This window comes from Mustela lutreola, chromosome 13 (assembly GCF_030435805.1).
Source record: "Mustela lutreola isolate mMusLut2 chromosome 13, mMusLut2.pri, whole genome shotgun sequence".
NCBI classification, from domain to species: Eukaryota; Metazoa; Chordata; class Mammalia; order Carnivora; family Mustelidae; genus Mustela; species Mustela lutreola.
In genome coordinates this window covers 711394-737536 of record NC_081302.1, presented here as the reverse complement: position 1 = coordinate 737536, position 26143 = coordinate 711394, and the positions used below count along the sequence as shown (strand labels likewise).

The 26143-nt window shown below is 54.4% G+C and overlaps 1 protein-coding gene across 1 annotated transcript in view; it reads left to right on the top strand.

Moving 5' to 3' along the window:
• The window catches only part of CUL4A (cullin 4A), a 42793-nt gene that overhangs the window by 11803 nt on the left and 4847 nt on the right, over nucleotides 1-26143 (top strand). The window contains exons 4-18 of the mRNA XM_059144659.1: nucleotides 3126-3194; nucleotides 4647-4720; nucleotides 6512-6674; nucleotides 7040-7129; nucleotides 8312-8394; nucleotides 11348-11415; nucleotides 12552-12670; nucleotides 14935-15127; nucleotides 16429-16533; nucleotides 16841-16951; nucleotides 17032-17117; nucleotides 17517-17624; nucleotides 22237-22350; nucleotides 23608-23713; nucleotides 23898-24070. Coding sequence (XP_059000642.1) covers nucleotides 3126-3194; nucleotides 4647-4720; nucleotides 6512-6674; nucleotides 7040-7129; nucleotides 8312-8394; nucleotides 11348-11415; nucleotides 12552-12670; nucleotides 14935-15127; nucleotides 16429-16533; nucleotides 16841-16951; nucleotides 17032-17117; nucleotides 17517-17624; nucleotides 22237-22350; nucleotides 23608-23713; nucleotides 23898-24070 — 1662 coding nt within the window. The remainder of the gene's footprint in view (nucleotides 1-3125; nucleotides 3195-4646; nucleotides 4721-6511; nucleotides 6675-7039; nucleotides 7130-8311; nucleotides 8395-11347; nucleotides 11416-12551; nucleotides 12671-14934; nucleotides 15128-16428; nucleotides 16534-16840; nucleotides 16952-17031; nucleotides 17118-17516; nucleotides 17625-22236; nucleotides 22351-23607; nucleotides 23714-23897; nucleotides 24071-26143) is intronic.

The following is a 26143-nucleotide window of genomic DNA, read 5'->3' as shown; positions in this document are numbered from 1 at the left end:
TCCAGAGGCTTTGGCCATCGTCTGCACATCTGAGAGCCCTCGCAGGTGTGGGAAGCAATCCAGCAGGAAAAGACCCGTGACAAGGGAGGCCAGTGTCCCCCGACCTCCAGTCCTGGCAACAGACAGGAAGACGAAGCTTTAAACGCTGGGCCGGGGTTGGGGGAGGGTTCTCAGGAGCAGAGGATACACATTTCAGAAACTGCACGGTGAGGAGAGGGCGGCCAGTCATGCAGGGGAGGGGCTGTGCCTGCCGGGAGGAAGGTGCGGGCATGACGAGGGGCCAGTGGCAGAGCTGCCGCGGATGCCCAGACACTTGGGGCGGTCGTGTGTCGGGGTCAGCGTGTCCGGCTTTCTCCAGTCTCTGGGTTGCTCTCTGACTGAAGGGCTGCACCTTGCTCTGCGTCCGCGGCCTGTAGCAGGAGAGGTGCTTGGGGAGACCAAGGGACCCTCCTGCGGTTCTCCTCAGGTGCTTGCTCACGCGTGTGATCAGTTCTGCACTTACCCACTCCCCACTCCCTTCTCCCAAACGGAGGCCGTCCCCAGGCGCTGCCTCTCCGCCATGTGCCAACCTGGGCGGCGGACGGTGCAACCGGGGGGGATGTGCCACGCACCAGGGCTCGGTTCACGAGGGCCTCTTCCTAAATGGCAAACCAGACTGTCCTTGGAGTCTGAGCTGCACGTTGTCACAGCTGTGGTTAGCTGCAGGAGCCCTGGCGGCCCTACGTGGGGTGTTGGGGCTGGAATCCTGCACAGAAGCAGCGCAGCCCACAGGGCAGAAAGGTGCACGAGTCGGCGGCTTCACGACTTCCTGTGTCTTCCTGCCCCACGGGGGGCTTCTTTACGAAGACCCTCTGTGCTCACGCTTTCAGGGGCCTTCCGTGTGCAGGGCCCTTGCTCTGGCACGGCACCCTCTTCGTCAGCTGGAAGGGGGCAGAGCTGGAGCGTGGCCCCAGGTTCGTGCTGGGGTTCAGAGGTGGGCGCTGTGTGCTTTTCCTCTGTGGGCTTTGTGGACTGATGAGGGCCTGAGGGAGGCAGGAAGTGAATCGCCCGACCTGTGAACTTTGGGAACCATTAGGCGAGAGTTCTCTGCCCTCGGATGGGCAGACTGGGTTTGGGGGAGGGCTGTTCATGACGAACCACTGGTGTCGTGTGGAGCGGATCCGTGGACCTGGCGTGTCTGCTGCTGCCGGCCAGCTCCGAGGCCGCGCGCTCTGTGGTCGGAGCAGAGTGGCCTGCTTTAGGAGACACGGCACAGACAGACCTGGTCACGTTTCTACTCCGGCGTGAGCGCTGTTCCTGATTTCTTCTCTTCGTTTAATCTTTGCAGTCCTGGGAACACGTAGCTGTTAATGTGGTGTGTCAGCTTGTTGCCACGGTATTAGTTTGCTGTCTGGAGGCTGGTAGGCTGCTTAAACCCTCACTTGCATCTGGTCCTTCTCCAGACAGGAGGGGACGGTGTCGGGAACCCGTGAAGTGCGAGCTGCCTGCCGTGCGGCCCAGCGGTGCTTGTGTGAGGCTCTAGGTTTCGACACCTGGAGGGCTGGAGCTCTGTGTGTGCCACCCTTGAGGCCCAGCCGACCGCTTGCTGCTGCGTTCCATGGGGAGTGGCCAGAAGTTACTGACCTCTGCCAGCTGTTGAAGGAGAAGCCTCTCTCGATGAGCTCAGCACATGGGCCTCTCCCTGCCAAGGAAACCCTGTGCAGGGCGGGGTGCTGCCTGCCTATTAGAGCACGGGGGCTGTCGGGGCGGTCAGGTTGGCTGGTGTGTGTCTCAGCGTGGGCGGCCTCCCTGGTGCCTCGGCCCTCAGCTGGTACAGACGGCCTGTGGAGATGGCCTTCGTGTGGGCCACACCTCGAGTGGCCCATGTGCAGCCGCAGGCGCCAGAGCTGCTGGGTCCCCGCTGCAGTGGCACCTGTCTAAAAGGCGTGTGACTCTTCTTTGTTCAGACTGTCTGTGCAAGGTTCTAATACTGTATGCCGCTGTAAATGTGGGCAGTCGTAAAATGCTTCTTTGAGAACAGGGTGTTAACCATTGAACTAGTAGTTCTTTCCTAGGACTGTGTAAAAACTTACTAGCAAAGTCTCGAGAGAAAGAAGTAAAATGCTTGGCCAGGACCACTGTGGTTGTGGTCAGCTCGCCTCGCTGGTGTGAAGAGATGCAGGTGTGCCCGTCAGTCCCTCGGGGCACTGTTGATCTTCTGTCCCCTCCCCAAAGGCCTGGCTGTGCCTCGCCCTCTGCACACCTCCCTGCCAACTGAAGACACTGATGTTTGTCTGATTCGACATGTCACACGCTGGCCGTGGGCTTTTTCTCCTTTACGTGCCGTGGATTTTATGTCTAACCTCACACCGTCTCTGAGGAAGTGGAACCCCAGGGAAGCTCATTCCTGGTCGAGTGTCCTGGAGCTAGGACCACAGGGACGGAAGCCAGGCGACGCAGGTCTCCCCCCTCAGCGGCTGCAGTGCTGGTCCGCAGAGACCGAGCGCCGTCTGCACCATGCGGCTGGGGAGACCGAGGAGCTCGCGCATGAAGGGGGCTTGGTGAGCCACGCAGCAGCGGGCGGACGCTCAGGACCCCAACTTCGCACAAACCTGGGACAGCCGTGCTCCAGACGTTCGGCCGCGGTTTGCTCTAGGAACCCATAATGCGGCTTCTTTTTTCTTAGAAACGCTATTTTGACCTTTCTGAGAAAATAGGTTCTAATTATCAAGCTGAGAGTGGTCCTGGTTTGGAGCATGAATGGGGTTTCCCATCCGTTCTCACTGAGGCTCTCGGTCAGACATCAGCCACTTGCCTGGAGCTGCCAGTCCCCGGCGCCATTAGCAGTCGGCCGGCTTCCTGTGCACCGGGGTAGCGCGGCTCCCTTGGTCTGACCACCCACACCCACGAGGCCTGGGGCCCGGGTTCAGGCAGCAGGACCCCTCGAGGGATGCGGGAAAGGCAGGGGACGCGGCCGCGCTGATCACCAGCTTGGGGGGAGGTGAGCGACGGAGAAAACCCACATCCCTGGTCCTCTGCCAACTCAGCGATGGCCGTGTCTGTGTCAGGAATGGCAGTGAAGGGGCTAAAACTGCAGTAAGTAAATTGGCCAGCATTGGGCATGTTTTCCTTAGCAGATCTGCACAGACTCACTAGATAGTGTTTTATTTTTAAAGAAGATTAACACGTGCTGGCAGGATCATTGCAGACAGATGGTAAGTGCACTGACTGTCCCGACGAACCCAGCCTCAGGTGTGGGGTGCTGCCTCGTCTCCCCTGCGCGCGCCCTCTTGATCCTGTTCACCCTCCGGTGTAGCCGAACAGAAGGGAGTGGGGGAGCGGGGAGGATGTGCCCCTTGTAATGCAGCGTCTTTTTTCCTTTTTAATCAAAGTGTGGCCTCATCCACCTTCCCTTACCTGCCCGGGGACGGTGTGGGCCAGACCATGGGCTGAGGTAGGGAAGTTCTGTTTAGGGTGAAATGGCGCCATTCAGCTCAATGTAGTTGGACAGCAGAGCAGAGCAAAGCAGGCTGTGAGTTGCTTTTCTAGATTGGGGCCGGGCTGGCTGCTACCGTGAGCTTCAGACCAGCCTGACAGCTCAGGAATCCTGAATGGATCTCTGAAGTTTTCCTTATCCTGCCTTGTGCGTGACCGTCAAGCCCGATGAGGTTTCTACTAGAACTGGAAAGCCAAAGTCTTTGACTTTGTGCACGTGTTGATTCTAATTTGGTCTTATGTATATGAGTTTCTTCATGTGGCCTGTTCGGAAGTGGAAGCGGGACCAGTGGCTTTGCTGAGTGGATGGCATTCTTTTGTTTCCTCAGTGAGGTAAAAAGGGGCAATGAATGAGCCCCTTTTCCGGCATAGTCACCTGGTAGGTGGTCAGAATAGATGAACGTCTGCTCAGAAGGCTCTAGTCACAGGGCTGGTGGCTGTGACAGGAGAATCCCAGGGCCGTTGACGAGCCTGTCCCCTCCATGCTCTGCTTGCAAAGGAGAGTCGGACACGTGACCAGCAGCCTTGTGTCAAGGTGATAAGGACTGATGGTTTAAGAAGCTTAAAGTGGGGACGCCTGGGTGGCTCAGTTGGTTAAGCAGCTGCCTTCGGCTCAGGTCATGATCCCAGCATCCTGGGATCGAGTCCCGCATCGGGCTCCTTGCTCCGCAGGGAGCCTGCTTCTCCCTCTGACTCTGCCTTCCACTCTGTCTGCCTGTGCTCACTCTCACTCTCTCATTCTTACAAATAAATAAATAAAATCTTAAAAAAAAAAAAAAAAAAAAATAAAAAAAAAAAAAAAAAAAAAAAAAAAAAAGAATTTAGAAGTCACCTGCAAAAAAAAAAAAAAAAAAAAAAAAAAGAAGCTTAAAGTGTCTCTTTAGGCCCATGAGATACAGCACATCAGTCAAGAGATGACCAGATTTCCAAGTTATCCCTTAGGTTAAATAGTTTAAAATCTGTGTAATTAGATTTTCTGGATAAAAGAGGTGAAAATTAAACCTCAAAAGAACAACTAAATACGGGGGAATCAGTCATAAGGGTCTTGGTGGGGAACATCAGGAAACAGTTATTGTTAGTTAGATTTGAGACTGCTGCTATAGTCACGATTCGGAAGGCCTAATCTTGGATGTTTAATAAGCGACGTAAACAGATGCTTTTCTACTCGCCAGATCATGATCAGAAGTATCTTCCTGTTTCTGGACCGCACGTACGTCCTACAGAATTCCATGCTTCCTTCTATCTGGTGAGTGTCGGGGGGCGGTCGAACTTGCCTCTGCAGCTGCCTTTCGGGCCGATCCTTTATGTCCACCAGACCCACGAGCACACACGTCCAGACCCAGCTGGACCTTAGTCCCGGGGGCAGAGCTGGGCAGGGCCGCACCAGGGGAGCCCCTCCGGGCCCCCAGCCGGCCTGCGCTGAGCATTACCATGGAGGTGGCAGGCCGGTGTGGCGGCCCTGTGGGGAGGCCCGTTTCTGTCACCGGGCGCTGCGCGTCAGGGCTGTCCAGGGCCAGCAGCACACCACTCCCCTCTGCTGGGAGCAAGGGGCCGAGGCTCTCCGTGACCATCCAGAAGCTGGTCCAGCCAGTGGTCCAGTGAAGCTCTGAGGAAGGCCGAGGCTGGTGAGGTCATGACGCAGGGTCCTGACGCCCCCCCCCACACCTCCCGCCCGCTGACCGGCCACACGCACAGAGGCCTCCTTTCAGTCTGCCTGTGCACGGTGCGGCATCTTTCAGGGATGCCGCACTGTCACCCACTTCCACACCCTGTGCAGACGCCCTCCGCCACGCTGCCTGGCCCCGGGGTGCCCGCCGCTGCCTCACAAAGCCCTGCCTGCCCTGACTGGACTGGTTGCTCGTGGCGTCTGTGGGCTCTTCCTGGGCTCTTCTCTGTTCCCTTTCAACCCAAGTTCTTTAAGGAGCAGCTTGCTTTTCCAGTTTCCTTAGCATCCGTTCCCCTGACCTGAGTCTCCCTGACCGACCCCTGCTTGCCAGAGCCCATGGATGCTTTTCGTTTTCTAGTACCTGACGTCTGTGCAGTTCCGGACACTCCTTAAAAGCCTCCCCTTGTTCGGTGCCGCTGTCGGCCTTGCCGCTCTGCCCTCCCTAGCCTCTGCTCCTGTATGCGAGGCACTGGACGCTGTGGGGGCCTGCAGCCTGCCGGCCCCGGGCAGAGAGGGCAGCCTTTGTTCAGAGAAACAGGGTGCTGTGCTGGGGACGCCATGAACAGCATGGCAGCTGGTGTGTGCAAGTTCCGTCCTAAGAGGTCCAGCCCTGCCAGCATCCCGAGTCTGCAGTACGGCTCTGGACGGATGATCGTTTTCTCCGTTTCACAGATGGAGAAACTGAGGCAGGGAGTGCCCATAATTTGCTGTTCCCAGGTTGTTTGGGCTGCCTAGTCTGAACTGTTGGTTCATGAACACAGTTTAACGTAATCATGTCATTAGAGACAAGAAACTCCACTTAGAGCACGGATGATGCTGGTCTTGGGCCACAGCAGCAGGCGGGAAAGCTGCTCCTGGCAGGACCAGACTCGGGCTGCAGGTGCGCGAGAGCCGCCCAGGCAGGGAGGGCCGGCCTCCCCTGGGGCCTGAGCGTCGCAGAGTGAGCGGGGGTGCTGATGTGGCTGAGGCAGAAGGAGTTGGTACTGAAGAAAAGGAAGCCTGTGTGGGAACGGGCGGTGCCCGGGATGAGCGCTTTGTGGGGGAGGCGGGGACATGAGGCTCACAGGACGTCCGGCTCACCCATGGCAGAGAGCAGGAGAGCGACAGGTCCACCCTGGGAAGAAGGATGTGAGCCACGGTGTTTGGAAGATTGATGGGCTTTGCGGTGAAAAGCCTGACCCACCCCGGGAAATAGCCTTGATAAGGAGCAAACAGAAAGCCGAAAACGGAGATGCAGCAGAGCTGGGCTCGACACAGGGATCTGGGGTTAGATCAACACTTCCAGGGTGAGAGTCACTGTAGCTCGTAGCTTTACCTCGGACTTCTAAAAAGTAAAGCTAACGTACAGTTTTGTTTTTACTCTTCATACAGGGACATGGGATTGGAACTCTTCAGAAACCACATCATTAGTGACAAGATGGTTCAGAGTAAAAGTATCGATGGGATTCTGCTCTTAATCGAACGAGAGAGGAACGGCGAGGCGGTGGACCGCAGCTTACTGAGAAGTCTGCTGAGTATGCTGTCTGACCTGCAGGTACTGCCCCCGCCCCGGCCCACCTACTCCCGCGGAGACCGGCGGACCCAGGAGAGGTCGAGGGCTGGATACGAAGCTCAGTTAGCCCTGTGTCACCAGCCCCAGAAGAGAGCCCTTCAGACACACACCCAGCGCCCCAGGGAGAGGGCGAGGGCCTTCGGCAATCCCAGAGGGGAGAGTGCGTCCGGTGGTGTGGGCTGCCAGGTCCCCAAGCCCAGAGCCGGCCCTGCCGCCCGGATGCAGTTGTAGGGGCTGCGAGTCAGGGCAGGTCACCGCCACTGGGCTCCCTGGAAGTCGGGTACGTCAGCTCTTCCTGAGCTAGGTTTCTTTCCTGTAATCGATCAATAACTTTGGTCATTTCCTAGGTATATAAAGATTCATTTGAACTGAAATTTTTGGAAGAAACTAATTGTTTATATGCTGCAGAAGGCCAGCGATTAATGCAAGAAAGAGAGGTGAGACAAGGAAGTACTTTTAAATCACATTTTTTGGTTTTGTAGTTGTTCATCTGAATGTACTTTCTAAAGATTTGTCTTTCCACATAAACATTTTATTAGAATTTTCTGAAAGCCACAATCTAGCTGAAATTCTCGGGGGAATGAGCTTCATTCCTACTACAGTGAAGATTTAATTTTTTTCTTCTAACTTAGAAACTTGTTTATTTCTGTCCCCCGCCCCAGGTAAAAAAGGTCAGTAAAGTTGCTTCTGAAATGTGTAAAATGACCCAAAGTGAAGCAAGAGGATAACAGTTAAATCTGAAATAGGAAAGATACGTCATACCCAAGTCTTCCCTTTGTGTGAGACACTGAAAAAATTATCCGGAAAACCACAGGAAAAAACATGAAATAGTAATATAAACCCAAAATCTTGGTAACGGTTTCAAAAGTATGAGAGCAGGGACTGAAGGAGGCTCCTCTGGGCTGTCCCCAGAGGTCCCTTGTCGTTGTGGAGCGTAGACCGGCCGTCGGTTCTTCTTGGTTTGGAGAGGGAGTTTCACACCCCATACCCAGCCCTGCCCTGCCACTAGGTCCAAATGCCAGAGACCCGTGTCCTGGGGCCTCTCCCGTGCCATCTGGCGAGGGCAGGAATGCCCTTTGCCCCTGGAAGCATGAAGTGCGTTGTGAGGTCTGCAGCCAGGCTGTTCGGCGTCCTTGAGCGAACACGCACTCTTTTGATTAGCTTTTGCTGACCCTGTTCTCTGTGGGCCGGAGATGCGCTCCGCGCTCGGCCTGCACCCGCCGACCCAGGGGCTGCCCTAGGGGCCTTGGTGGTGGGAGGGGACCCGTGGCCTCGTCCCCAAGCTGCACTGGGAGCTGGACACAGCAGCGACATGCAGTCCGGTCCCTTGTTCTAGACATCCAGTTTGATCTCCAGAACCAAGTCCCAGGAAGGTTTCTTCTGTGCACCCGCCCCTCCCACAGTACTCCTCCTGCAGTGCTCCTCCCGCTTGACTACTTCCACTTCTCCCACTCCTCTGTGTTCATATTTGGCTTGAATATATATTTTGCTTTTTAAAACAACTTTTGTAAGGACCACAATGTTTTAGCTTTTTGGGTAATACCAAGAATCTTTGTTACTTAAGAAAAAAGGAAAAAAGAGTCTTTGTTACTGACACGCTTAAATGTTGTGTTTGGAAGGTTCCAGAGTATCTTAACCATGTAAGTAAGCGCTTAGAGGAAGAAGGAGACCGCGTGATCACGTACTTAGACCACAGCACACAGTGAGTACCGCTCATCTTCTCGGCCCTGCGGCCGGACCGCAGCGAGCCGCTCCCCGCCTGGCGCGCAGGAGCTGAGGGTGATTTTGTTGTTCACGTGTCCTGCTTGTATTACTTGCGGCCTTTCCGCGCTTGTGAGTTCTGACAGGTGCTGCGTCGTGAGATTTCACCCAAACGGAGGGGCTTGGCAACCTTCGAGTTTAGAGACCGGGATCTGATTAAGTCGGGGGTATCGTTGAATGGTGGACAGTTTGGATTGTAAACCTTTTGTTAGACTTCTGCAGTAGCTGGCGTTTTTGTTTATGTTACTAAGTCCCATGATTTTCTCTTCATCTAGTTTTGTTGGCTGTAATCTGAAAATTGGAAAGTAGTTGGGGAAAAGTAAAAAGGGGGAAATTGTGAGAAGGTGTGTTTCTCACTCTGCACATCGACTTTATACTTGATTCGAGTGAGGGGAGGTAAGGACGGAAATGAGGTGGAAAAGAGACCGCAGGGGACCGCGTGCGGCCTGGGGACTCGCCTGGGGCAGGCGGGGTGAAAGAGGCCGAGTTACGGCGCTTTGCACAGACCGGAAGTAGAGGGTCAGGAGAGGAAGGGTCTGTTCGGACATTTGAGGGGCCGGGGAGCGCAACACCTGCAGACGGGGACAGTCCTGCTGAAGCCGGGCCAGCCTTGTGCGGGTGCTGTAGGGACACAGAGTCCCAGCGGGGGGGGGGGGGGGGGGGGCAGCGCGAGGCGCCGCAGGGGCTGGAAGCCGGCAGCAGGGAGGCGCGGGCTAAGAGAGGAAGGACGAGTGGACGAGGGCGCAGGTCAAGTCAGAGAGCTGCGGGGCGGCGGGGCTACTGGCACGGCTAGCACTGGGCACGGGGCTCCTGTTGTTTTGTGTGTGCTGGTGCACTCTTGTACGTAGGCTCTATTTTAAACCGCTCGTGCCAGTTTTCTCTGTATCGTTCCAATTTTAGTATATGTGCTGCCGAAGCGAGCACGCTCGTGCCAGTTTTAAAATACATTTAAAACATTAATACATTTAAAACATGTATTAAAATGTATTAAAAACATTAATACATTTAAAATACATTTAAAACATTGCTTAGAAGAGTGTATGTAAGTTCTCCAAGTAAGGCCGTGCGGGGTGTCTCAGATCCAGGCCCAGGCATGGGTGGGTAGGAGCACCGCCTGCTGCGGGATTCAGAGATCACAGAATAAAGTCATTGTCAAGGCAAGAAGAGGGAGACTGAGGATAGATAAGCAAGCCACAGCAGCCTTAGGGCTGGGCTCAGAGTGCCCCATCCAAGGCCCCCGCCTCCAGTCTGAGTGTGGTGCATGGTCGCCCGGGAGAGCGAGCCTGAGAGCAGCAGGGTGTTACCTCCTGCCACACCTTGTGACCCGCAGCATGGCGAGGTCACTTGGCTGCCCCTGTCCCAGGGAGGGCGTCTGTGTGCCCCCAGGACTCCTGACCCTCAGGGTGGGAAGGAGCTGATCTCCTGTTAGTTGGCAGGAATTCTCACCAAATCAGTTAGTTGTCACTTTGGATTATGAGGTCAGTCTTCGGGCACCTGGGTGCTAAGGCAGTGAGTTCCCCAGGACTGAACCTTTGGTCACAAGGAGTCTGTAGTATCTGCCCTTAGCTCGGGACCAGCCTCGACACTTGGGCTAGGGCAGGCATCATGGGGACTGGCGGGGTCAAAACTGTGATGGGGTTCCCCACGCTGCAGAACCACAGTCTAGGCCATGCCCTGCCTGGAGACGGAGTCTGTGAGCAGAGGACGAGTTGCTAAGCAGTCATGGGGAAGTGCACACCGAAACCACAGCACAGTTCGCTTCACACCCACCAGAACGGTGTTGTGGTTACAGAGGGCAAGCAGTACGCAGCCTCGGCGAGACTGTGGGGACGGAAGCTTCGTGCCCCGGCGGCAGGCATGGGAAGTGCGCAGCTGCCGGGGAGGACGGTCTGGTAGGCCCTCCAAGGGCTCCGCAGAGGTACAGGCCTTTCCGACGTCCTTGTTCTGCTGCAAACATACGTTCCCATGAAACTTGTCTACAGGTAGTCACAGCAGCGCTATTCCTAGTCTGCAGGTGGACGGCCCCGCTGCGGCCGGGCATGGGTTGGCGACGCTGCTGGCCCTCCCTGCTCTGCTTCTGACCTCTGACCTCACCGCCAGAGCCCATGGCCCTGCTCCCCCTTTTGGAGGCAGTCTGGGAAAGTGCTGGCCGGCCCCTCCTCCCTCCCTCCACTGCTCAGGAGGCCTGAGCTGGGGGCTGGAGCCAGCATTGGCCCTCCTCTCTCTCTCGAGGGTCACGGTACTCTGTCGGGAAGCTCTTTATGAACAGAGGCTCTGGAAAGTGCCCCCGATGATAACCCTGGGGCTAAAGCACATGTTCTGATCTTTGGAAACAGCCAGGACGAGAGCAGCTGTGGGAGACGGACCCAGGGAGGGTGGTTTCGCATGTCCCTGTGAGGGCAGCGGCCACTTAGCGCAAGTTCGGAGGCGCACAGCCTGTTCTGCATGGCACTCATGCCGTGTGAGCCTCACGTCAGAGCTTCCAGAAGTAGGGTTTTCGACAAGTGGTCATGGGAGGGGACAGCCTGTCCATGCAGAGGACAGTGGGGCCGGGAGCGGGGCAGGCCGTGCAGTGGAAGTGGAGGGAGCTAGGGTGCCTTGCGCTCAAAGGGCAGAGTCTCCTTTGGAAAACTGCCAACTGAGGGGCGCCAGGCACTTGTCTGTGTGGGTGCTGGTGTCTCCTCCGCCCTGAACCCCTGTCTTTTGGTGTCAGTCGGTAGACCGTTTCTAGAAAGACTCCCGAGCCCACTGGGACGGCGGGGACATTGTTCTCGGCCGGAGGGAGTGGCTGTCGTGGAGTCCGCCTGGCTCTGGTGGAGTCCCGGGACGTCTGGGGGCACAGACCCGACGTCACGCCCATGCGCCATCTCTGACACGGGTGTTTGCTCTCGCAGGAAGCCACTGATTGCTTGTGTGGAGAAGCAGCTGTTAGGAGAACATTTAACAGCAATTCTGCACAAAGGTAGGTTTTCTTAACTGTCCTGTCAGACCGAATGACAGTCCTTAATACATTAAGAAAGCAAACGACGTAGCCAGGGAAAGACGTGTTGTGATACGACAGTCGCTGGAAGTCAGGGAGAATAACGACCATGTTGGCTCTCAAGGAAAATGAGTTCCGGGAAGTAGTGAGCGGCCTGTGGTAGAAAGCCCACGGAGGGTGCCCTTAGCCTAAGCGGCCAAGACCGACCGCAGACAGCTCGCGCTGGGTCCTCGTGTGGTGCTCGTCCTCCGTCACCGGGCCCGTGCTCGTGGCGCTGGCCCGTGCAGAGCACCGCGGGTGTAGGCTGCTCGAACAGGCCCTTGGGTTGTCGCGGGGACTTCCTCCCCACACCCTCTGCGTGGGTGATGCCATGTGGCTGGGGACTTGCACCAGAGTGCGCGTCTCCATCCTGGGTCTCCTGGACGAGCGAGCATGTGGCAGTGCTGACCAGGCCGTGCTCTCTCCCACCACATCCGTCACAGTGCCCATAAGCCCGGGGGATCGATGACTCACAGCCACCGTGGGCTGCTGGATTGGCTCAGTCTGTGCTCCTGGCTCACTCCTGCCCTTCAGAGTGTGCTTCCTGCCCTGGGTGTCCGAGTGGGCATGGCTCTCGCGTCTCCTAGCACGTTGTGTAGTGCGTCTAAGTGCTGATTGTTACCGTTTGGAAGTCCTTGGAGCTACAGGATCTGCTTCAGGATGTTGGAGACCGTAAAGCTTAATCATGGGAAGGCCCAGAATTATAAACAGAAATTAGAAATTATAAGAAAAATGAACAATCAGCTAAAAGATGAGACATGGTGACACACACCAACCCCCCCCCGCCCCGCGACAGATCCACTCTCTGAGCGATAAACTACATGATGGGTAACATGGGGCTGATTGGGGCGCGTTGGTCAGGCCGTGGTGTGAGCGAGACCTGACGGATCAAGGAACACAGCTGCCCAGGTGCTCAGGAAACGGCCCTGCCCAACAGGGTCAGGTCTGAGCCCAGAGCCCAGCCTGCGCGCACAGAGCAGCCCCAGCCCCTGCCTTCTGCAGTGGCTGGGGTTTTCACGGTGCGCGCCGCGCGTCACTTGTGCTCACCGACTATGCTTCTGTCTGATGTGCCGCCTCAGGGCTGGACCACCTGCTTGACGAGAACAGAGTGCCTGACCTCACTCAGATGTACCAGCTATTTAGCCGCGTGAAGGGTGGCCAGCAGGTCCTGCTGCAGCACTGGAGCGACTACATCAAGGTGCGTGGGGCCGTCTCGGCGGGGCGTGGCTGTGCCGTGGCTGTGGCTGTGCCGCACGTCGGGCGGACACTCCACCTCCAGGGTGTGTGGCGCCTGGCAGAGGAGCTGGGCGGTCTGCAGGCACCATGGTTTTCGTGGGACAGCTGCATGGGTAGACAGAAGTCCTACACTTCCTTCCAGATTGCTGGCGCAAACCTTTGTCTGTAAGGATGATGCCAGCAGTGCAGGCACCGCGTACAGCCAGCTGTGATGAAGGTCTGCCTTTCGTGAGCTCCCTGAGCTCCAGGTCCAGTTGCAGCCATGATTTTCAAGGGTCGCCAATTTTGTGACTCTGCTCTTTAAGCACCCCATGCCTTCGCCCATGAGAATTCTTACGCGTTTTGGTGTATCCCTTCGGTGTGTATGCCGCTTCATGTCCTAGCCCCCCAGGACTGCGATTTTCACGACACTTTGGCGTTTCTTGCCATGTTGGCGTGTGGTTACAGGACGGTGGCAGGAGGGTGCTTGTGTCGGAGGGCTCAGCGTCTGACCCTGGCCATAGGTTACACCCCCACGGCTGGGGGGGGCAAGTGGAAAGTGGAACTGGGGCAGTCTGGAGAAGGTGGGTGCGGGGTACCAGCGCTCAGACCCCAGCTGCAGTGCTGCTCTCTCGTTGGGCCCCATGTTAGCATCTGGGGCAGCTGGTAGGCTGTGTATGAGGGTTCTCTTCACTCTGCTGCGTGCGAACCTGTAATTATCACAAGGAAAACTTCGGTAAATAGAAGGGGTGATGGGGGGCTTTCATGCCGCTGTGTGGAACAGTCTGAAAATCGCACATCTGTGCCCACGTGGACCGCTCGGGCACACACGTACCTCCCCAGATGTGTACCGCAGCATGGGGGCTTCGCGGTCCGGGAAGTCTGCTGGAGAACGAGGGTGTGTGAGCAGCCGCAGGGAGCAGGACTGAACATGGGAGGTGCCCCTTGACAGGTGTCTATCTAGGCCGTGCGAGTCCGTTGCTGCACGTCCATCGCGGATGAGCAGTCACAGTGACGAAACACCGGCGTGTGTCGGTCACAGGAAAGCTGACCCTGGGCAGTGCGTGTATATTATTTTTAAATGCAGTCAGAACAGAAGGGTCCAGAGCAGAAAGTCCCAGCCCTGCTGGCCGTACGGTGTCTGTCCACTATGTCTGTGACACCCAAGTGCATGTGTAGGTTGTACCAATGCCACGTTTCCAGAAACATACGTGTTCTTCTACTAAAGGACAGGAGTCGACTGAGTACATTTTGAAGATCTCATTGGCTGTATTTGGTGATTCATGAACTGGGCAGTGAACCATCCAGCAGGTAGAAAGCAGCCCCGGATTGCTGTGCGGTCCAGCAGACGTTTATAAGCAAGGAGGGGGCCGGACAGGACCATGCTCTAGGAAGGGCGGTTGGTGTGGCAAGGTCACCTTCCTCTGGAGGGCAGGGCTCTGTCTGGCAGAGGACCTCTCCGTGCTGGCAAGCCTGCTGATTGTTCTCGGGCTCCATTCCTCGGAGGGGAGGCAGTTCGTCCCGGTCTGCTGGCCCGCGGCTGGGCACGGGCACTGCACTTGGGGCTGCCGTCTCTGTCTTCGTAGACACACGAAGCAGGACTTGGATTCGCATGATCTGTGCTGTTGGGGTGTGAATGCCTCGGGCAGCCATTACATGTTGGATAGGGCATGTTTGGGCTAGAGGTACAGGCTGAGTTCTTGCTGGCTGGCAGTGGGGGAGAAGGAGTTCTGCAGTCAGGAAGTCCCAAGTGGGTGTGTGGGGCTGATGGCGACTTCTGATTGAGGAATTCATATGTAAAAGGTTTTTTAAAAACAGTGGATACTGGGGCGCTAGGGGGGCTCAGTTGGTTAAGTGGCTGCCTTTGGCTCAGGCGGTGATCCTGGAGTCCCAGGATGGAGTCCTGCATTGGGCTCCCTGCTCAGCAGGAGTCTGCCTCTCCCTCTGCCCCTACCCCCCTCAAGCTCTCTGTCACTCTCTTAAATAAAAATAAATAAACTCTTGAAAAAAAAATAAGTAAATAAAAACTGGGCACACTAATTGATAAATTCTCCCAGAAGCAGAATTCTAACACTGAAGCATTAATTGTATATTTGCTTAGTCTTTTGAACATGGGGTGAATCTGTGAAACTTGAAATTGCTTGGTGATTAACACCAACAGTAATTAATTTACATGAAAGTATCATGATTGAGAGCAGAAGTGTGTTACCATTGCCTGTGGATGAGTTTGTGTATGTGTTCTTGTAGACTTTTGGGACAACAATTGTGATCAATCCTGAGAAAGACAAAGATATGGTGCAGGATCTGCTGGATTTTAAGGATCGGGTAGACCATGTGATAGAAGTGTGCTTCCAGAGGAATGAGAAGTTCATCAACCTGATGAAGGAGTCCTTTGAAACGTTCATCAACAAGAGGCCAAATAAGCCCGCGGAGCTGATAGGTAGGAAAACAGCCTTCCACGCGGTTTTTAAATACAGGAAAATAAGGCGGAACTCAAGCAGATGTTTTTTTTCCCCAAATGTTTAAGCTCCTCTTAAGGAGGGGAGGTGTTACACCGCATTGGGACACTCGTTTTTAAAAACGTGTGCATTACGTTTGTATTAAGCATGTGACATTTCTGTGAGGGTGAGCACAGTAGTAATTTTGTGAAGATGAAGCTTGACGTCACAGAAGGAAGGGACAAAACTGTATTCTCTCGTGCACGTCCTGCACTAGCAGCTCCAGGGCTATGTTTGGCAAAAACCGTGTTTGGTTCTGTCGTGATTACAGCAAGCAATTTGTGCCCAGAAACTGGGTGAGGAGGATTTGCTCGACTCCCGCGTCTCAGGGTTGTGAGGGTGACCTGACTGATCTGTGGAGCGCATTCAGCATGAAGATATACTCAGTCCCTACCTCTGTGTCCTCACATCGGGACTAAAGTGGGATAAAATCGAATGAGGTCTTAAAAGATAACATGGTTTAAGATGAAACCGTTTTTAAATGATCAGTTTATTTAATTACGTTGTCATAATATAAAACATATTTCAAGATTTGTAGACCAGTCAGTGAAACTTTTTAGGTGGAGGGCAAAGAGAGAGAGAGTCAAAGTAGTGAATCAGGACTGGGCTTCCTACTACTGTTGAGAGTGTGTGATGGGAACGGAGGTTCATCATGCGGTTCTCTGCCTCTGTGTGTGTTCAGGGTATTGGATAATAAAAAACTGTTAAGAAAAAACTAATAGAAGCAGCAGCAAGAGGGGCCCCTGGCTGGCTCAGACGGTGGACCGTGCAACTCTGCATCTGGGGGTTGTGGGTTCGAGCCTCACTCTGAACAGAGGGATTACGTAAGAAAATCTTAAAAAAAAAAAAAAAAAAAAGCAACAAAAGAAATTCACAAGGCAGTTCAGTTTGGCCTTTATACCACTTTATGGATTGTGGTTTCTCCAAAGACCAATATTCAGCTCTTGGCCAAGCCCCGTCCGGTGGTTGATCCGTGCGGCATCCCTCAAAGGCAGGCCATTCCGGTTTCTGCAGTGGTGGTGTTGTGGAGCCCAGGCATGTGATTCAAGTATTTATTCTCACAGGATTTGAGAGTACTTATCTTAGAAAATCAGATTATCTACCTTTTGTCTCTGATCAATGTCATTTTGGAAAGGTTCCAGTGCTGCCACCTGCTGTTTGTGTATGGAAGTTAACGATGTTCTTTTTCTGTAATTAGAAAGTGTATCAGTTCTTCAGATAATTTAAGCTCTTGATCTCACAGCAAAGCATGTTGATTCAAAATTGAGAGCGGGTAATAAAGAAGCCACGGACGAGGAGCTGGAGAGGATTCTTGACAAGGTCATGATCATATTCAGGTTCATCCACGGTGAGACGCGCCCCCACGTTGTGGCTGTTAACACTCAGCATGGAGGGGAGCTTACCTGTCCAGACTTCTGTCTGGGGCCGTCTTTCCTGGCGAAGACTTGCCCGAGACATTTCCACTTCGGCACTAGCACAGGGGGTGGAGGGACAGCCGCCCATCGATGGCCGTGCACGTGCTCTCTGGGGGCAGCGCCCGGGGAGGCTTCCGAGTTAGAGCCGCAGAGCCAGCGCCTAGACGTCCCGCAGTCGGAGGGAATGTTGGCGTGTTAACTGTCTGATGTCTTATGTTGTTCTCAATTGGTTACAAATAGGGAAAGATGTCTTTGAAGCATTTTATAAAAAGGATTTGGCAAAAAGACTTCTTGTTGGGAAAAGTGCCTCAGTAGATGCTGAGAAATCAATGCTGTCCAAGCTAAAGCATGGTAAGTGTGGGGCCAGGCCCGTCTGCCGCCGCGCTGCGCCCCGTGCCCGGTGCCACTCACGCCCTCTGCTTGTGCCCCAGAGTGCGGCGCCGCTTTCACCAGCAAGCTGGAAGGCATGTTCAAGGACATGGAGCTCTCCAAGGACATCATGGTCCAGTTTAAGCAGGCAAGCTCTATTTTCGTTCAAGTAGAACAGCCGTGCGTAAGCAGTCCCATTCACGTTGTGTCAGGCCCGCGGCCTTCAGAACGACACCTCGTGTCTCACGCGTGTGAGTCACTTAAATTCAAAATGGAAAAGAAGAATAATCCCTAAAAATTCATTAACAAAAATATGACTTAAACAAGTGCAATAGCATCCCGTGTTGGTAACATAACCAGAAAAGCAGGAAAAATATCCCAAGTGACTTTGGAACAAGTGTTCTGTGGCTTCAGTGGAATGTGTCCTTAGGACTAAATACAAACGCGTGTTGAGCTGTATTTTGAAAATTACACTGTTTACCTTTTCACGAACTCGTTGTTTTTGATGATATTCTACAATACTTACTCTATCTTGTTTTGTTTTCAGTACATGCAGAACCAGAGCGAGCCAGGCTCCATAGATCTGACCGTGAACATACTTACGATGGGCTACTGGCCAACGTACACGCCCATGGAGGTGCATTTAACGCCAGAGGCGAGTGTCTGAGAAAGTGTCTGCCCTGTGTTCGTACGTACGTCAGCGCCACCAAACTGCCATAGACATCCTGCACGTCAGCCAGGCTCAGACGTGTTGTCTATCACCAGATACCGAATGAGAGGATTTTTAAATCGTGCCCTCAAAGATCCAGTGTCCATGTAGTCTCTGGAAAGCAGCGATGCTCAGGGACTGCCTGTGTCCCTGTCCGGCTCCTTCTGTCCCCTGTGCCCCCCCCCCCCCCCCCAGTCCCCTGGCTGACCGGGGAGAAGGCAGCAGCACAGGCGCTAGGAGGCAGTACTTGCTGGTTGTCCTTCGTCCCAGGGTCAGCACGGCGGGTCTCGTGGGCACCACTGCTCAGGGATCTGTAGGTTAGCCACAGCTGTGGGCCTGCTGGGGATTTGCAGGTAGGAAGGAGGGTCCTGAGCTCGGGTACGTAACGTCGGCCCGTTAAATATTAATACCAGGTGACAGGGAAGAGGGCTGCTTCTGGTGTGTTTCCGGAAGTAAAAAGAGCAGGGACGAGAGGACCTTCTGGAAAGGCCCAAAAAGGCATGGAGTAGTGGGAGCTGGGAGCCCCGGTTGGAAGCAGTCCCTCTGAAGGCTGCTTGTGTTATTTCCAAGACCATGTCTTCCAGGATTTTCTTGTTTCTCACCCTACTGGTTGCCTTTGTGGTTTTAGTTTTTAGTTTGTTTTTAATTAATTGTTGACGTACTGGTGTCGCCCCAGTTTACACACGGTCTTCTGCCTGTCCTCTGCCTCTGCTGTAGACACTGACGGTCCCAGAGCCCTTCAGCTCCCTTCTCAGCCCACGCAGGCACTCGGACTCTAGCCTGGGCATCCCTGAGCCTGGGCACACTTGGACCTCCCGGGCTCAGCACCCCAGATGGCTCTCATCCCCGCCCTGTGGGGAGTGCGACTGTGTCTGCAGGTGCAGAGGCTGTGTCCAAAGCTGCTTGTAGGTGCCACGCACCCCCTGCCTCCCCAGCTCCCACATTTTCCGGGGCCTCTGTATGTCATACCCCAAACGGAGCCCCGTGCAGCAAACCTCGCTTCCCCTCACCCCTCACTGTGCAGCAGGCCGGCTGGGTGGGTCCACCAAGGCTGTGTGCCTCTTGGGATGCTGCCGAGTTTTTTGCTTCTTATTTTGAGGTAAGTGAAGATTTGGACGGACTTTGCAAGAATAGTTCGAAGGGTCCCCAGAAGTGACTTCCCGTGTCTCCAGCCCTGCCGCCGGCGCTCCTTCTCTCTACGTGGAAGTGCGGCACGCTCCTGCCCGTGCGAGAAATGGGTTCCTGCCCCTAATACCTCGGTGGGCACATTGCCGGTTCAGACCCCCGATTCTGCTCTAGTGATTGTCCCGTGGGGAGCCCTGTCCTGTTTGTCCAGACCCCGCCCAGTTAGCTGCTGCCTCCCTCCTCCATCACCCCTGCACCATCATCTTTCTTTCCTGAGGCTCCCGTTCTCTTGAATTGTCTCTGTGTGGTGTGTGATGCGATTCCGGCCATGCTTGTTCAGCCAGAATCGCACCCGGGTTTGCTCGGCGCTATGGCAGGAGGCCACCACCCGTCTGTTGGTGGTGGTTCACGTTGTTATTGGGTTACGGTGTTCGCTGGTGTCTTGACTGATTAGTATGTTTCCTTTTGTAATTGTGAAAATCTGGGGGAAGATGATACTCTTCTTTCCCCACAGACTCTCCTGCTGGGCAGTTCCTGCCTGAGGCCACTTTCACCTTGACGAGCAGTGGCTTTCTCAGTCTTTACCTGTACGAACTCACGGACCCCTGGTTACTTGCCTCGACGTTCACGCTGGCCTGTGTCTGGCTGGCTCTCTTACAGGCCCTTTGTCCTACATGCTTGTGTGTTTTTTTCAGTACACAAGCAAAAGATGTGTACTAGCAAAAGATGTTTGAGGCTGGCCATACTCTGCCTTTTTAGAAAATACGCCTACAATATGAATGAAATAACTCAGTTGGAGGTGACGTGTACCTACAGTTTAGGGCTTTAAGCTGTGCAGTTGGGAGGCACCTTCTAGTTCACTGTGGACAGAGCCTGCAGCCGTCACGCTCCCTCCTGCCCCACCCCCCCAGCCCAGACTCGGCACCCACCAGCCCTCCATCTCTGGGTCTCCTGTTCTGGAACTAACACCCTTGGAACCTCACGTTGTGGCCTTTGTGTCGGGCTGCTTCCTCTTGGCTTCCTGTTTCAAGACCCGTCCGTGCTGCAGCCTGTATCAAGCCTCCTTCCTTTTTAGGGCTGAGTGATACTCCGGGGTGTTATAGACCACGTATCGTCCATCCGTCCGTCCGTCCACGGATACTTGAGTTGCTTTTGGCTTTTGGCCTCTGCAGGTGTCGCGGCTGTGACGGGCGTGGAAATACAGGGTCCCTGCTTTCAGTTCATTTGCGGTTCATGCCTAGGAGCAGAAGTGCTGGCTTGCGTGAAGGCCCTCATCCCCCAGTTTCTGCAGCGGCTCCTGCTCCGCTCCCACTCCTGGCGGAGGCACACGGGCCTCCAGCGTCTCCACATCCGTGTCCACATTCGTCATTTAGCTGCCGTAGAGGCAGAGAAGCAGTGTCTCATTTTGGTTTGTTCTGCTTCTCCCTAATGAATGAAACTGTTCAGTGTCATTTCCTGTGCTCATTGGCCACTGTCGCTCTTGGAAGAACCCTCTGTGCGAGTCCTTTGCCAATCTTGACACTGTGTAACCTGCCTTCCTGTTGCTAAATCGCCAGAGTTCTCTATGTATTTGGACACTGCGTCTTTTATCGGGTGTGCAATTTGCAGATATCTTCTCCCATTGTGTAAGCTGTCTTTTTCCTTTTTTAATAGTGATTTTTGCAGATAATTTTAGAATTTTGGTAGAGTCTGATCTGTTTTTCTGTTGTTACTTTTTGGTGTCCTATCTAAGAACTATGGCCAGCCCAGGGCCATGGAAATGCACTCGTATGTTTTCTTCTGAGGCCTTTGTGGTTGTAGTTCCCACATGTAGGTCTCTGGTCCATTTTGATCCTGGGGCTGTAACCGGCGCACAGTAGTCACCCAGAATTAGCCGCTAGCCTCTAGCCTCTCACTCTTCTTACTGCTGCCGGGAGTTAATCTCCGGGAAAACGTTTGTAAGAAGCGTGTCACTGGACTGGCTTATTTTGTTTGGGGGTCGTACGGTATCAGATGCATGTTCTCAGAGTTGCTGCCTTTCAGATACATACTAGAAAACTTAGAAACGAAATGACAGTCACGTTTGGGATTTGACGTTGATGATAGGTAATGGGTTTGGGTGATAGTTTCGAAGCGTGAGGACAGGTTTGCCGCGTGGGTACGAAGCCGGTGGGCGTCGTGTCTTGGAGGGAACGCACAGGAGGAGTGCAGGTGGAGTCGGTTCACTCCCTCATGCCTGCCGTGCGGCAGTGCGGCCCTGCCCCTGGGCTCCCTGTCCAGTCGTTGTGACTGCTGCCAGAGGCAAGAGCAGCCAGAGAAGACCCGTGAGGAAGGCGTTCTCACAGGTGATGGGCGTGGTGGTGGGTTCCCCCTGGAAGCCCGAGGGGGCATGGCGTGGTGCACCGAGTCAAGTGGAGGAGGCCAGGAGAGGCCAGCGCGGTCAGCCGTTCAGATGGAGGGACCTTGGCTAGCCTCGGGGGGGTTTCACTCTTGCTCCTTGGAACTTGGAAGCAGCCAAGGATGCTGACAACGGAATGAGCCAAGTGGCTGACACGGAGGGCCAGAAACTGACGGTGCCCCGGGGGCCGGGGTGGGCGGGAGACCAACCGAGGAAGGCTCCGAAGGACGAACGTGAGACAGACACGGAGGTCTAAGCGACGAGTGTCATGGAGGGCAGGGGCGGCTGCTGCCTGCCGTCCGTGCAGAGCTGTTAGTCAGGCTCATCCGCTAGTTGCAGCCTGAAGCAGCACTCGGCTGTCCTGGGCAGAGTGGGGCACATCCAGGGACCCGAGCACAGAGAGGGCGGGGGGGCGTCTGGCACCTCAGAAAGCACGTGTGGAAACGCTGTCGGGGACATAAGAGAGCTTGTCTGTTAGGAAGAGTGGGGTGCTGGGGTGTAGACCGCATGGACCCCTGGACAAGGAGGAGGGGCTCAGGAGCTTGGAAGCAGGGTCACAGCGGTAAAGAACTGGGAGAATGTCTGGAAGGTGTGAGGAAATCCCCGAAAGTAAGGACAGAAACAGACGCAGGCTGCGCAAGCAGGCTCCCGGCCTCTCCCAGCCCTGCCCTGCAGGGGGGGTGTGGGCGGAGCACCAGGAGCTGGTGCAGCCGCGGGGCCTGTGGCCAGCGTCTCTGGGGCTGTTGCCAGTGGTGCTGACGGTCTCTGCCACGGGCTGGGGGAGCCCAGTGTGCAGTGTGGGCGCTGCCAAGTGCGGCCTGTGCGCCCATCAGGTACCACTTCCGGCAGCATTGCAGGCAGGAGGAGACCCTGGTGTGCCGGACGGCGCACAGCTCCAAGCGCCGTAGGTGAGCCCGGAACCACGGCGGTCAGAATACAGAGCTGATCTTTCTCTTCCGCTGAGAAAACCTGTAAAAACTCTGTGAATTGCACAGGACGTGGTCTTCGATGGCGGTGTTACTGTGATTACATGTGTTGTTTTCCTGCACTTGGCAGATGGTTAAACTTCAGGAAGTATTTAAGACGTTTTATCTCGGAAAGCACAGTGGTCGGAAACTTCAGTGGCAGACGACACTGGGACATGCTGTTCTCAAAGCAGAGTTTAAGGAAGTAAGTTCTTTGTCTGGTTCACTTATTTTTTATAAACATGTTATTAGCATTTTTCAAATTGTGGTTGAGCTTCAGTAACAAACAAAAGGTCAGTATAACAGCACTGGCTTTTCTGGGTCAATAGAATGAAATACTTGAAGGGTTAATTCTCTAACCAATAAACGTCAATAAGAGATCAATAAAAATAGAAAAGCGTTCACCTAACTGAAAAAGGAGCAAAGGGCAGCTGGCCGGGCGGCGCGCGGACCAGAACCGGCACAGCAGAGAAGCGGGCACGGCCTCTGCGAAGATGACACGCAAGTCCGCGAAGCATCCTTTGCTTTACAAAGAGCAAAGGATAGAGGTGGCTCGTGAAAGCAAGGCCAAGAAAATCGGGTTCGATGAAAATATGTTCTACTTCTCTGCAAGTGAAAGGGCCATGTATTAAAATGCAGTAAAATACCACATTTTAAGTGCAGAATTGATCAAGGCTAAAACTTCAAGGAGCAGCACCTCTCACTAGTGGGAGCGTGGGAGCGTTTGGGAGGGCCGTTGGCAGCGCCTCTCCAGCCTCTGACGTCACAGGCCTTGTCACAGTAGTGCCGGTTCTGGAAATTCCTCTTAACAGGACGTTTGCACAGAGCAGGGAATAAGCCTGTCTGTTTCAGTGCTAGTAGTAAAGGGAACGCGATAGGAGAGGAAAGTGCGTACCATGATGACAGAGGCGGCCACAAAACGGTGCCTTCGTGTTACTGGGTGACTTCAGTTCTGTAAATAAGATTTGATGGAATACACTAAGCAAAGACTTGACAAAATTTCTGCTTTGCTGCTGTTACAACGTACTAATGCATTGTATCCTGCAGATGAGGCAAACATATGTACACGACGTGTAAATCACACATACCCTGACCTGCCTCTGCACAGCTGACCCTCCCCCACAGCCCTGCAGCTTTCCTCTGCATGGAGCTCCGTGCGTGCGTGCTCAGTGTGCGTGCTCGCTCAGCGTGCATGCTTAGCGTGTGCGTGTGTGCTCAGCATGTGCGTGTGCGTGCAGGCCTCTGCCGTGGGGACTTGGTGAACAGAAGTGGGAGATGCTGTGAGGTCCAAGGCCCAGCTTCTCTTTATTCTCGTATAGTCTGTTGCTGCTGCTTGTTTGGTGGCTGGTCAGTAGTCCCCTAGCCCCACACCCCACACAGTTTGAGAGAGAAAAGGAACCTTTTCAGCTTTTCCTTAGACTGTGCGGACCACTCCCCACACGCCGTGCCCGTCTTCTTTCAGGGAAAGAAGGAGTTCCAAGTGTCCCTCTTCCAGACGCTGGTGCTTCTCATGTTCAACGAAGGGGATGCGTTCAGCTTTGAAGAAATAAAAATGGCCACGGGGATAGGTAAGAGTCCTGCTGTCTGGATGAACGCGTGGTTTCTGCATGTCCTTGTTGTGAAAACCTGTGCTCGTGTAAGAGAGGATGTGGGCTCGGGCTCTGCTGGCCACACGGAGAGCGCGGCTCCTTCGCTCTTTCTGAGTCTCCTTCCCTTTGATGGCGGCCGCTGCCTGGTTTTCTCCCCATGCAGAGGACAGTGAGCTGCGAAGGACGTTACAGTCCCTGGCCTGTGGCAAAGCCCGAGTTCTGGTTAAGAGTCCGAAAGGCAAAGAGGTGGAAGACGGGGACACGTTCACGTTCAACGGGGAGTTCAAGCACAAGTTGTTCCGGATAAAGATCAACCAGATCCAGATGAAGGAGACCGTACGTACGAACTTCCTCGCGGGGGCCCCGGTGCCCACGGTGCTGGTCGTGCGCCCTGGTGTGGCACCGATTCACTTGGTGTTCGTGGTCGGGCTGGACGTGAGACAAGCGCGTGTAGAGCGCGGTAACAGACCCTGCCGGGCGGACTCTGTCAGCGTCGAGAGCTCGTGTCCAAAACCCCATCGCTTGCCTTCTTATTTGCGCCCGGCGCCCTTCAGCCTCGGCCTCGGCCAGGGCCTGGGGAGGAAGTGCGGAGGGTCGTGGGTGTCGCAGGCCCACTGACGTGGCTGCTGCGGTCTGTGCAGGTGCAGCGTCTGCAGCTTTGACGAGACACCAGCTGTCTCATGTCCGGAGCAGGGTCTGCGCCGCTGCCCTCAGGCCCTTCCTGACGCGGTCGCCCTCACGCCCCGGGGCTGTTGTCGCGCACGCAGGCCAGGAAGGCAGCGGCACCCCTGCTTCCCACGTACAGAACGGAGTGTCCAGCTGGCCCCCGGGCGTGTGTGTGAGCGGAGTGGCCTTGTGAAGGTGCGAGGTCGCCTCAGACAGTGTCAGGACAGCTTCCGTTGGTCTCAGGGGCTTCCCAGGTGGAGACACTGACTGTGTCACCTGCCCGCGGGTGTCCGGATAGTGCCCAGTTGGAAGTAAGTTGAGATCACACAGAAACGCGAGAGGCCAGTAAACTATATAAAAGATACTCATTCTCATCAGTGATTGTTTTTAATTGGAATTTATTCCACTTTTAATCTGTCAATGTAGGAAATGTTTAAAAGTTTGATAATATCCAGAGTTGGCAAGTATGTGAGAAAACAGGCATTCTCTTTATGTTTTTGTCTTGAAAGATGCTTTTAGTGGGCAACTTGACATACTTGTTAAAGATTTAAATGCATATGTCCTTTGATCCATCTTTTTTAATATTAGGGATTTCTGATAGAGTAGAAGGTGCACCGTGTTAGAGTGCAGATCTCAAAGTGGAGCTGTCCTCCAGCTCCCCGTGAGACAACCTCTCCTGCCGCTTCGGCTTGCACTGGTGCAGCTTTCTCCAGTGCTGTAAATAGATCAGCTTTGTTCTAATGGGATCACTCTGTGTATGCCATTGGTATGTAGCGTTTGTGACCCGTTTTTACTCTTTACTGTGGGCTTCTTGCCGTGTCAGGACGTGGGTTTTCACAGAAGCAGATCAGTTGGTTGTGTGAATCTGGGAGCTTGACAAAGCCGTGTTGAAAGGCATTTAAGCTCCTTCCGTCTCTACGGGAAATGACGTTCCATGAGACATCCTGGCCTGTTTGTTTCTTCAGTCTAAAGCCATTGTCCTGCGGAGCGCCTGCGTGCCTCCGTGGGTTAAGCCTCTGCCTTCGGCTCGGGTCACGATCTCAGGGTCCTGGGATGGAGCCCCACATCGGGCTCTCTGCTCAGTGGGGAGCCTGCTTCCCCTTCCACTCCCCCTGCTTGTGCTCCCTCTCTCGCTGTCTCTCTCTGTCCAATAAGTAAACTTTTAAAATCTAAGAAAATAAAATAATAAAACAAAATTGTCCCTGTTGAATTACAGGGTCAAAGAACGTGTCCTTTTGTTAGTTTGACCAGCCTTTGCCGAACGGAAGGACTTGCACCAGATTCCAGTGTCCAGCGTCGCGGAGGCCGGCTTCCCTCCACCTGCCTTTGCCCACCCTGCTGGCCGGCCTTAGCTGGAACTGGAGCGTCTCTATGCCACTTCATAGCTTGTGCACATTCCGTAGTCTTTCTGATCCCCAAGTCTTCATCTTTTAAAGTAGACCTAATACGACCACAGGCTGTGTGAATTAGCGCGGTGTTGACAAAGCCTCCTGGCTGAGCACCTGTCAGCGTTTGTCGCTGCGGCCGTTTCGTGGTGAGCCGTTGGCTTTTGTGTCTACTTAATCCCTTGTTCACATCACTGGCACATTTGCTGGCATATTCGTTCTCACTAGGAAATGTTCGTGTGTATTAAAGAGACTGACCCTTTATCATTTGTGACACTTTTGTGTGTCACATCGTACTTTTTAAGTTCTTAAGTATAGTCTTTGCTTTCATGGTCTCAGACCTGGGGGGTCGTGCCTA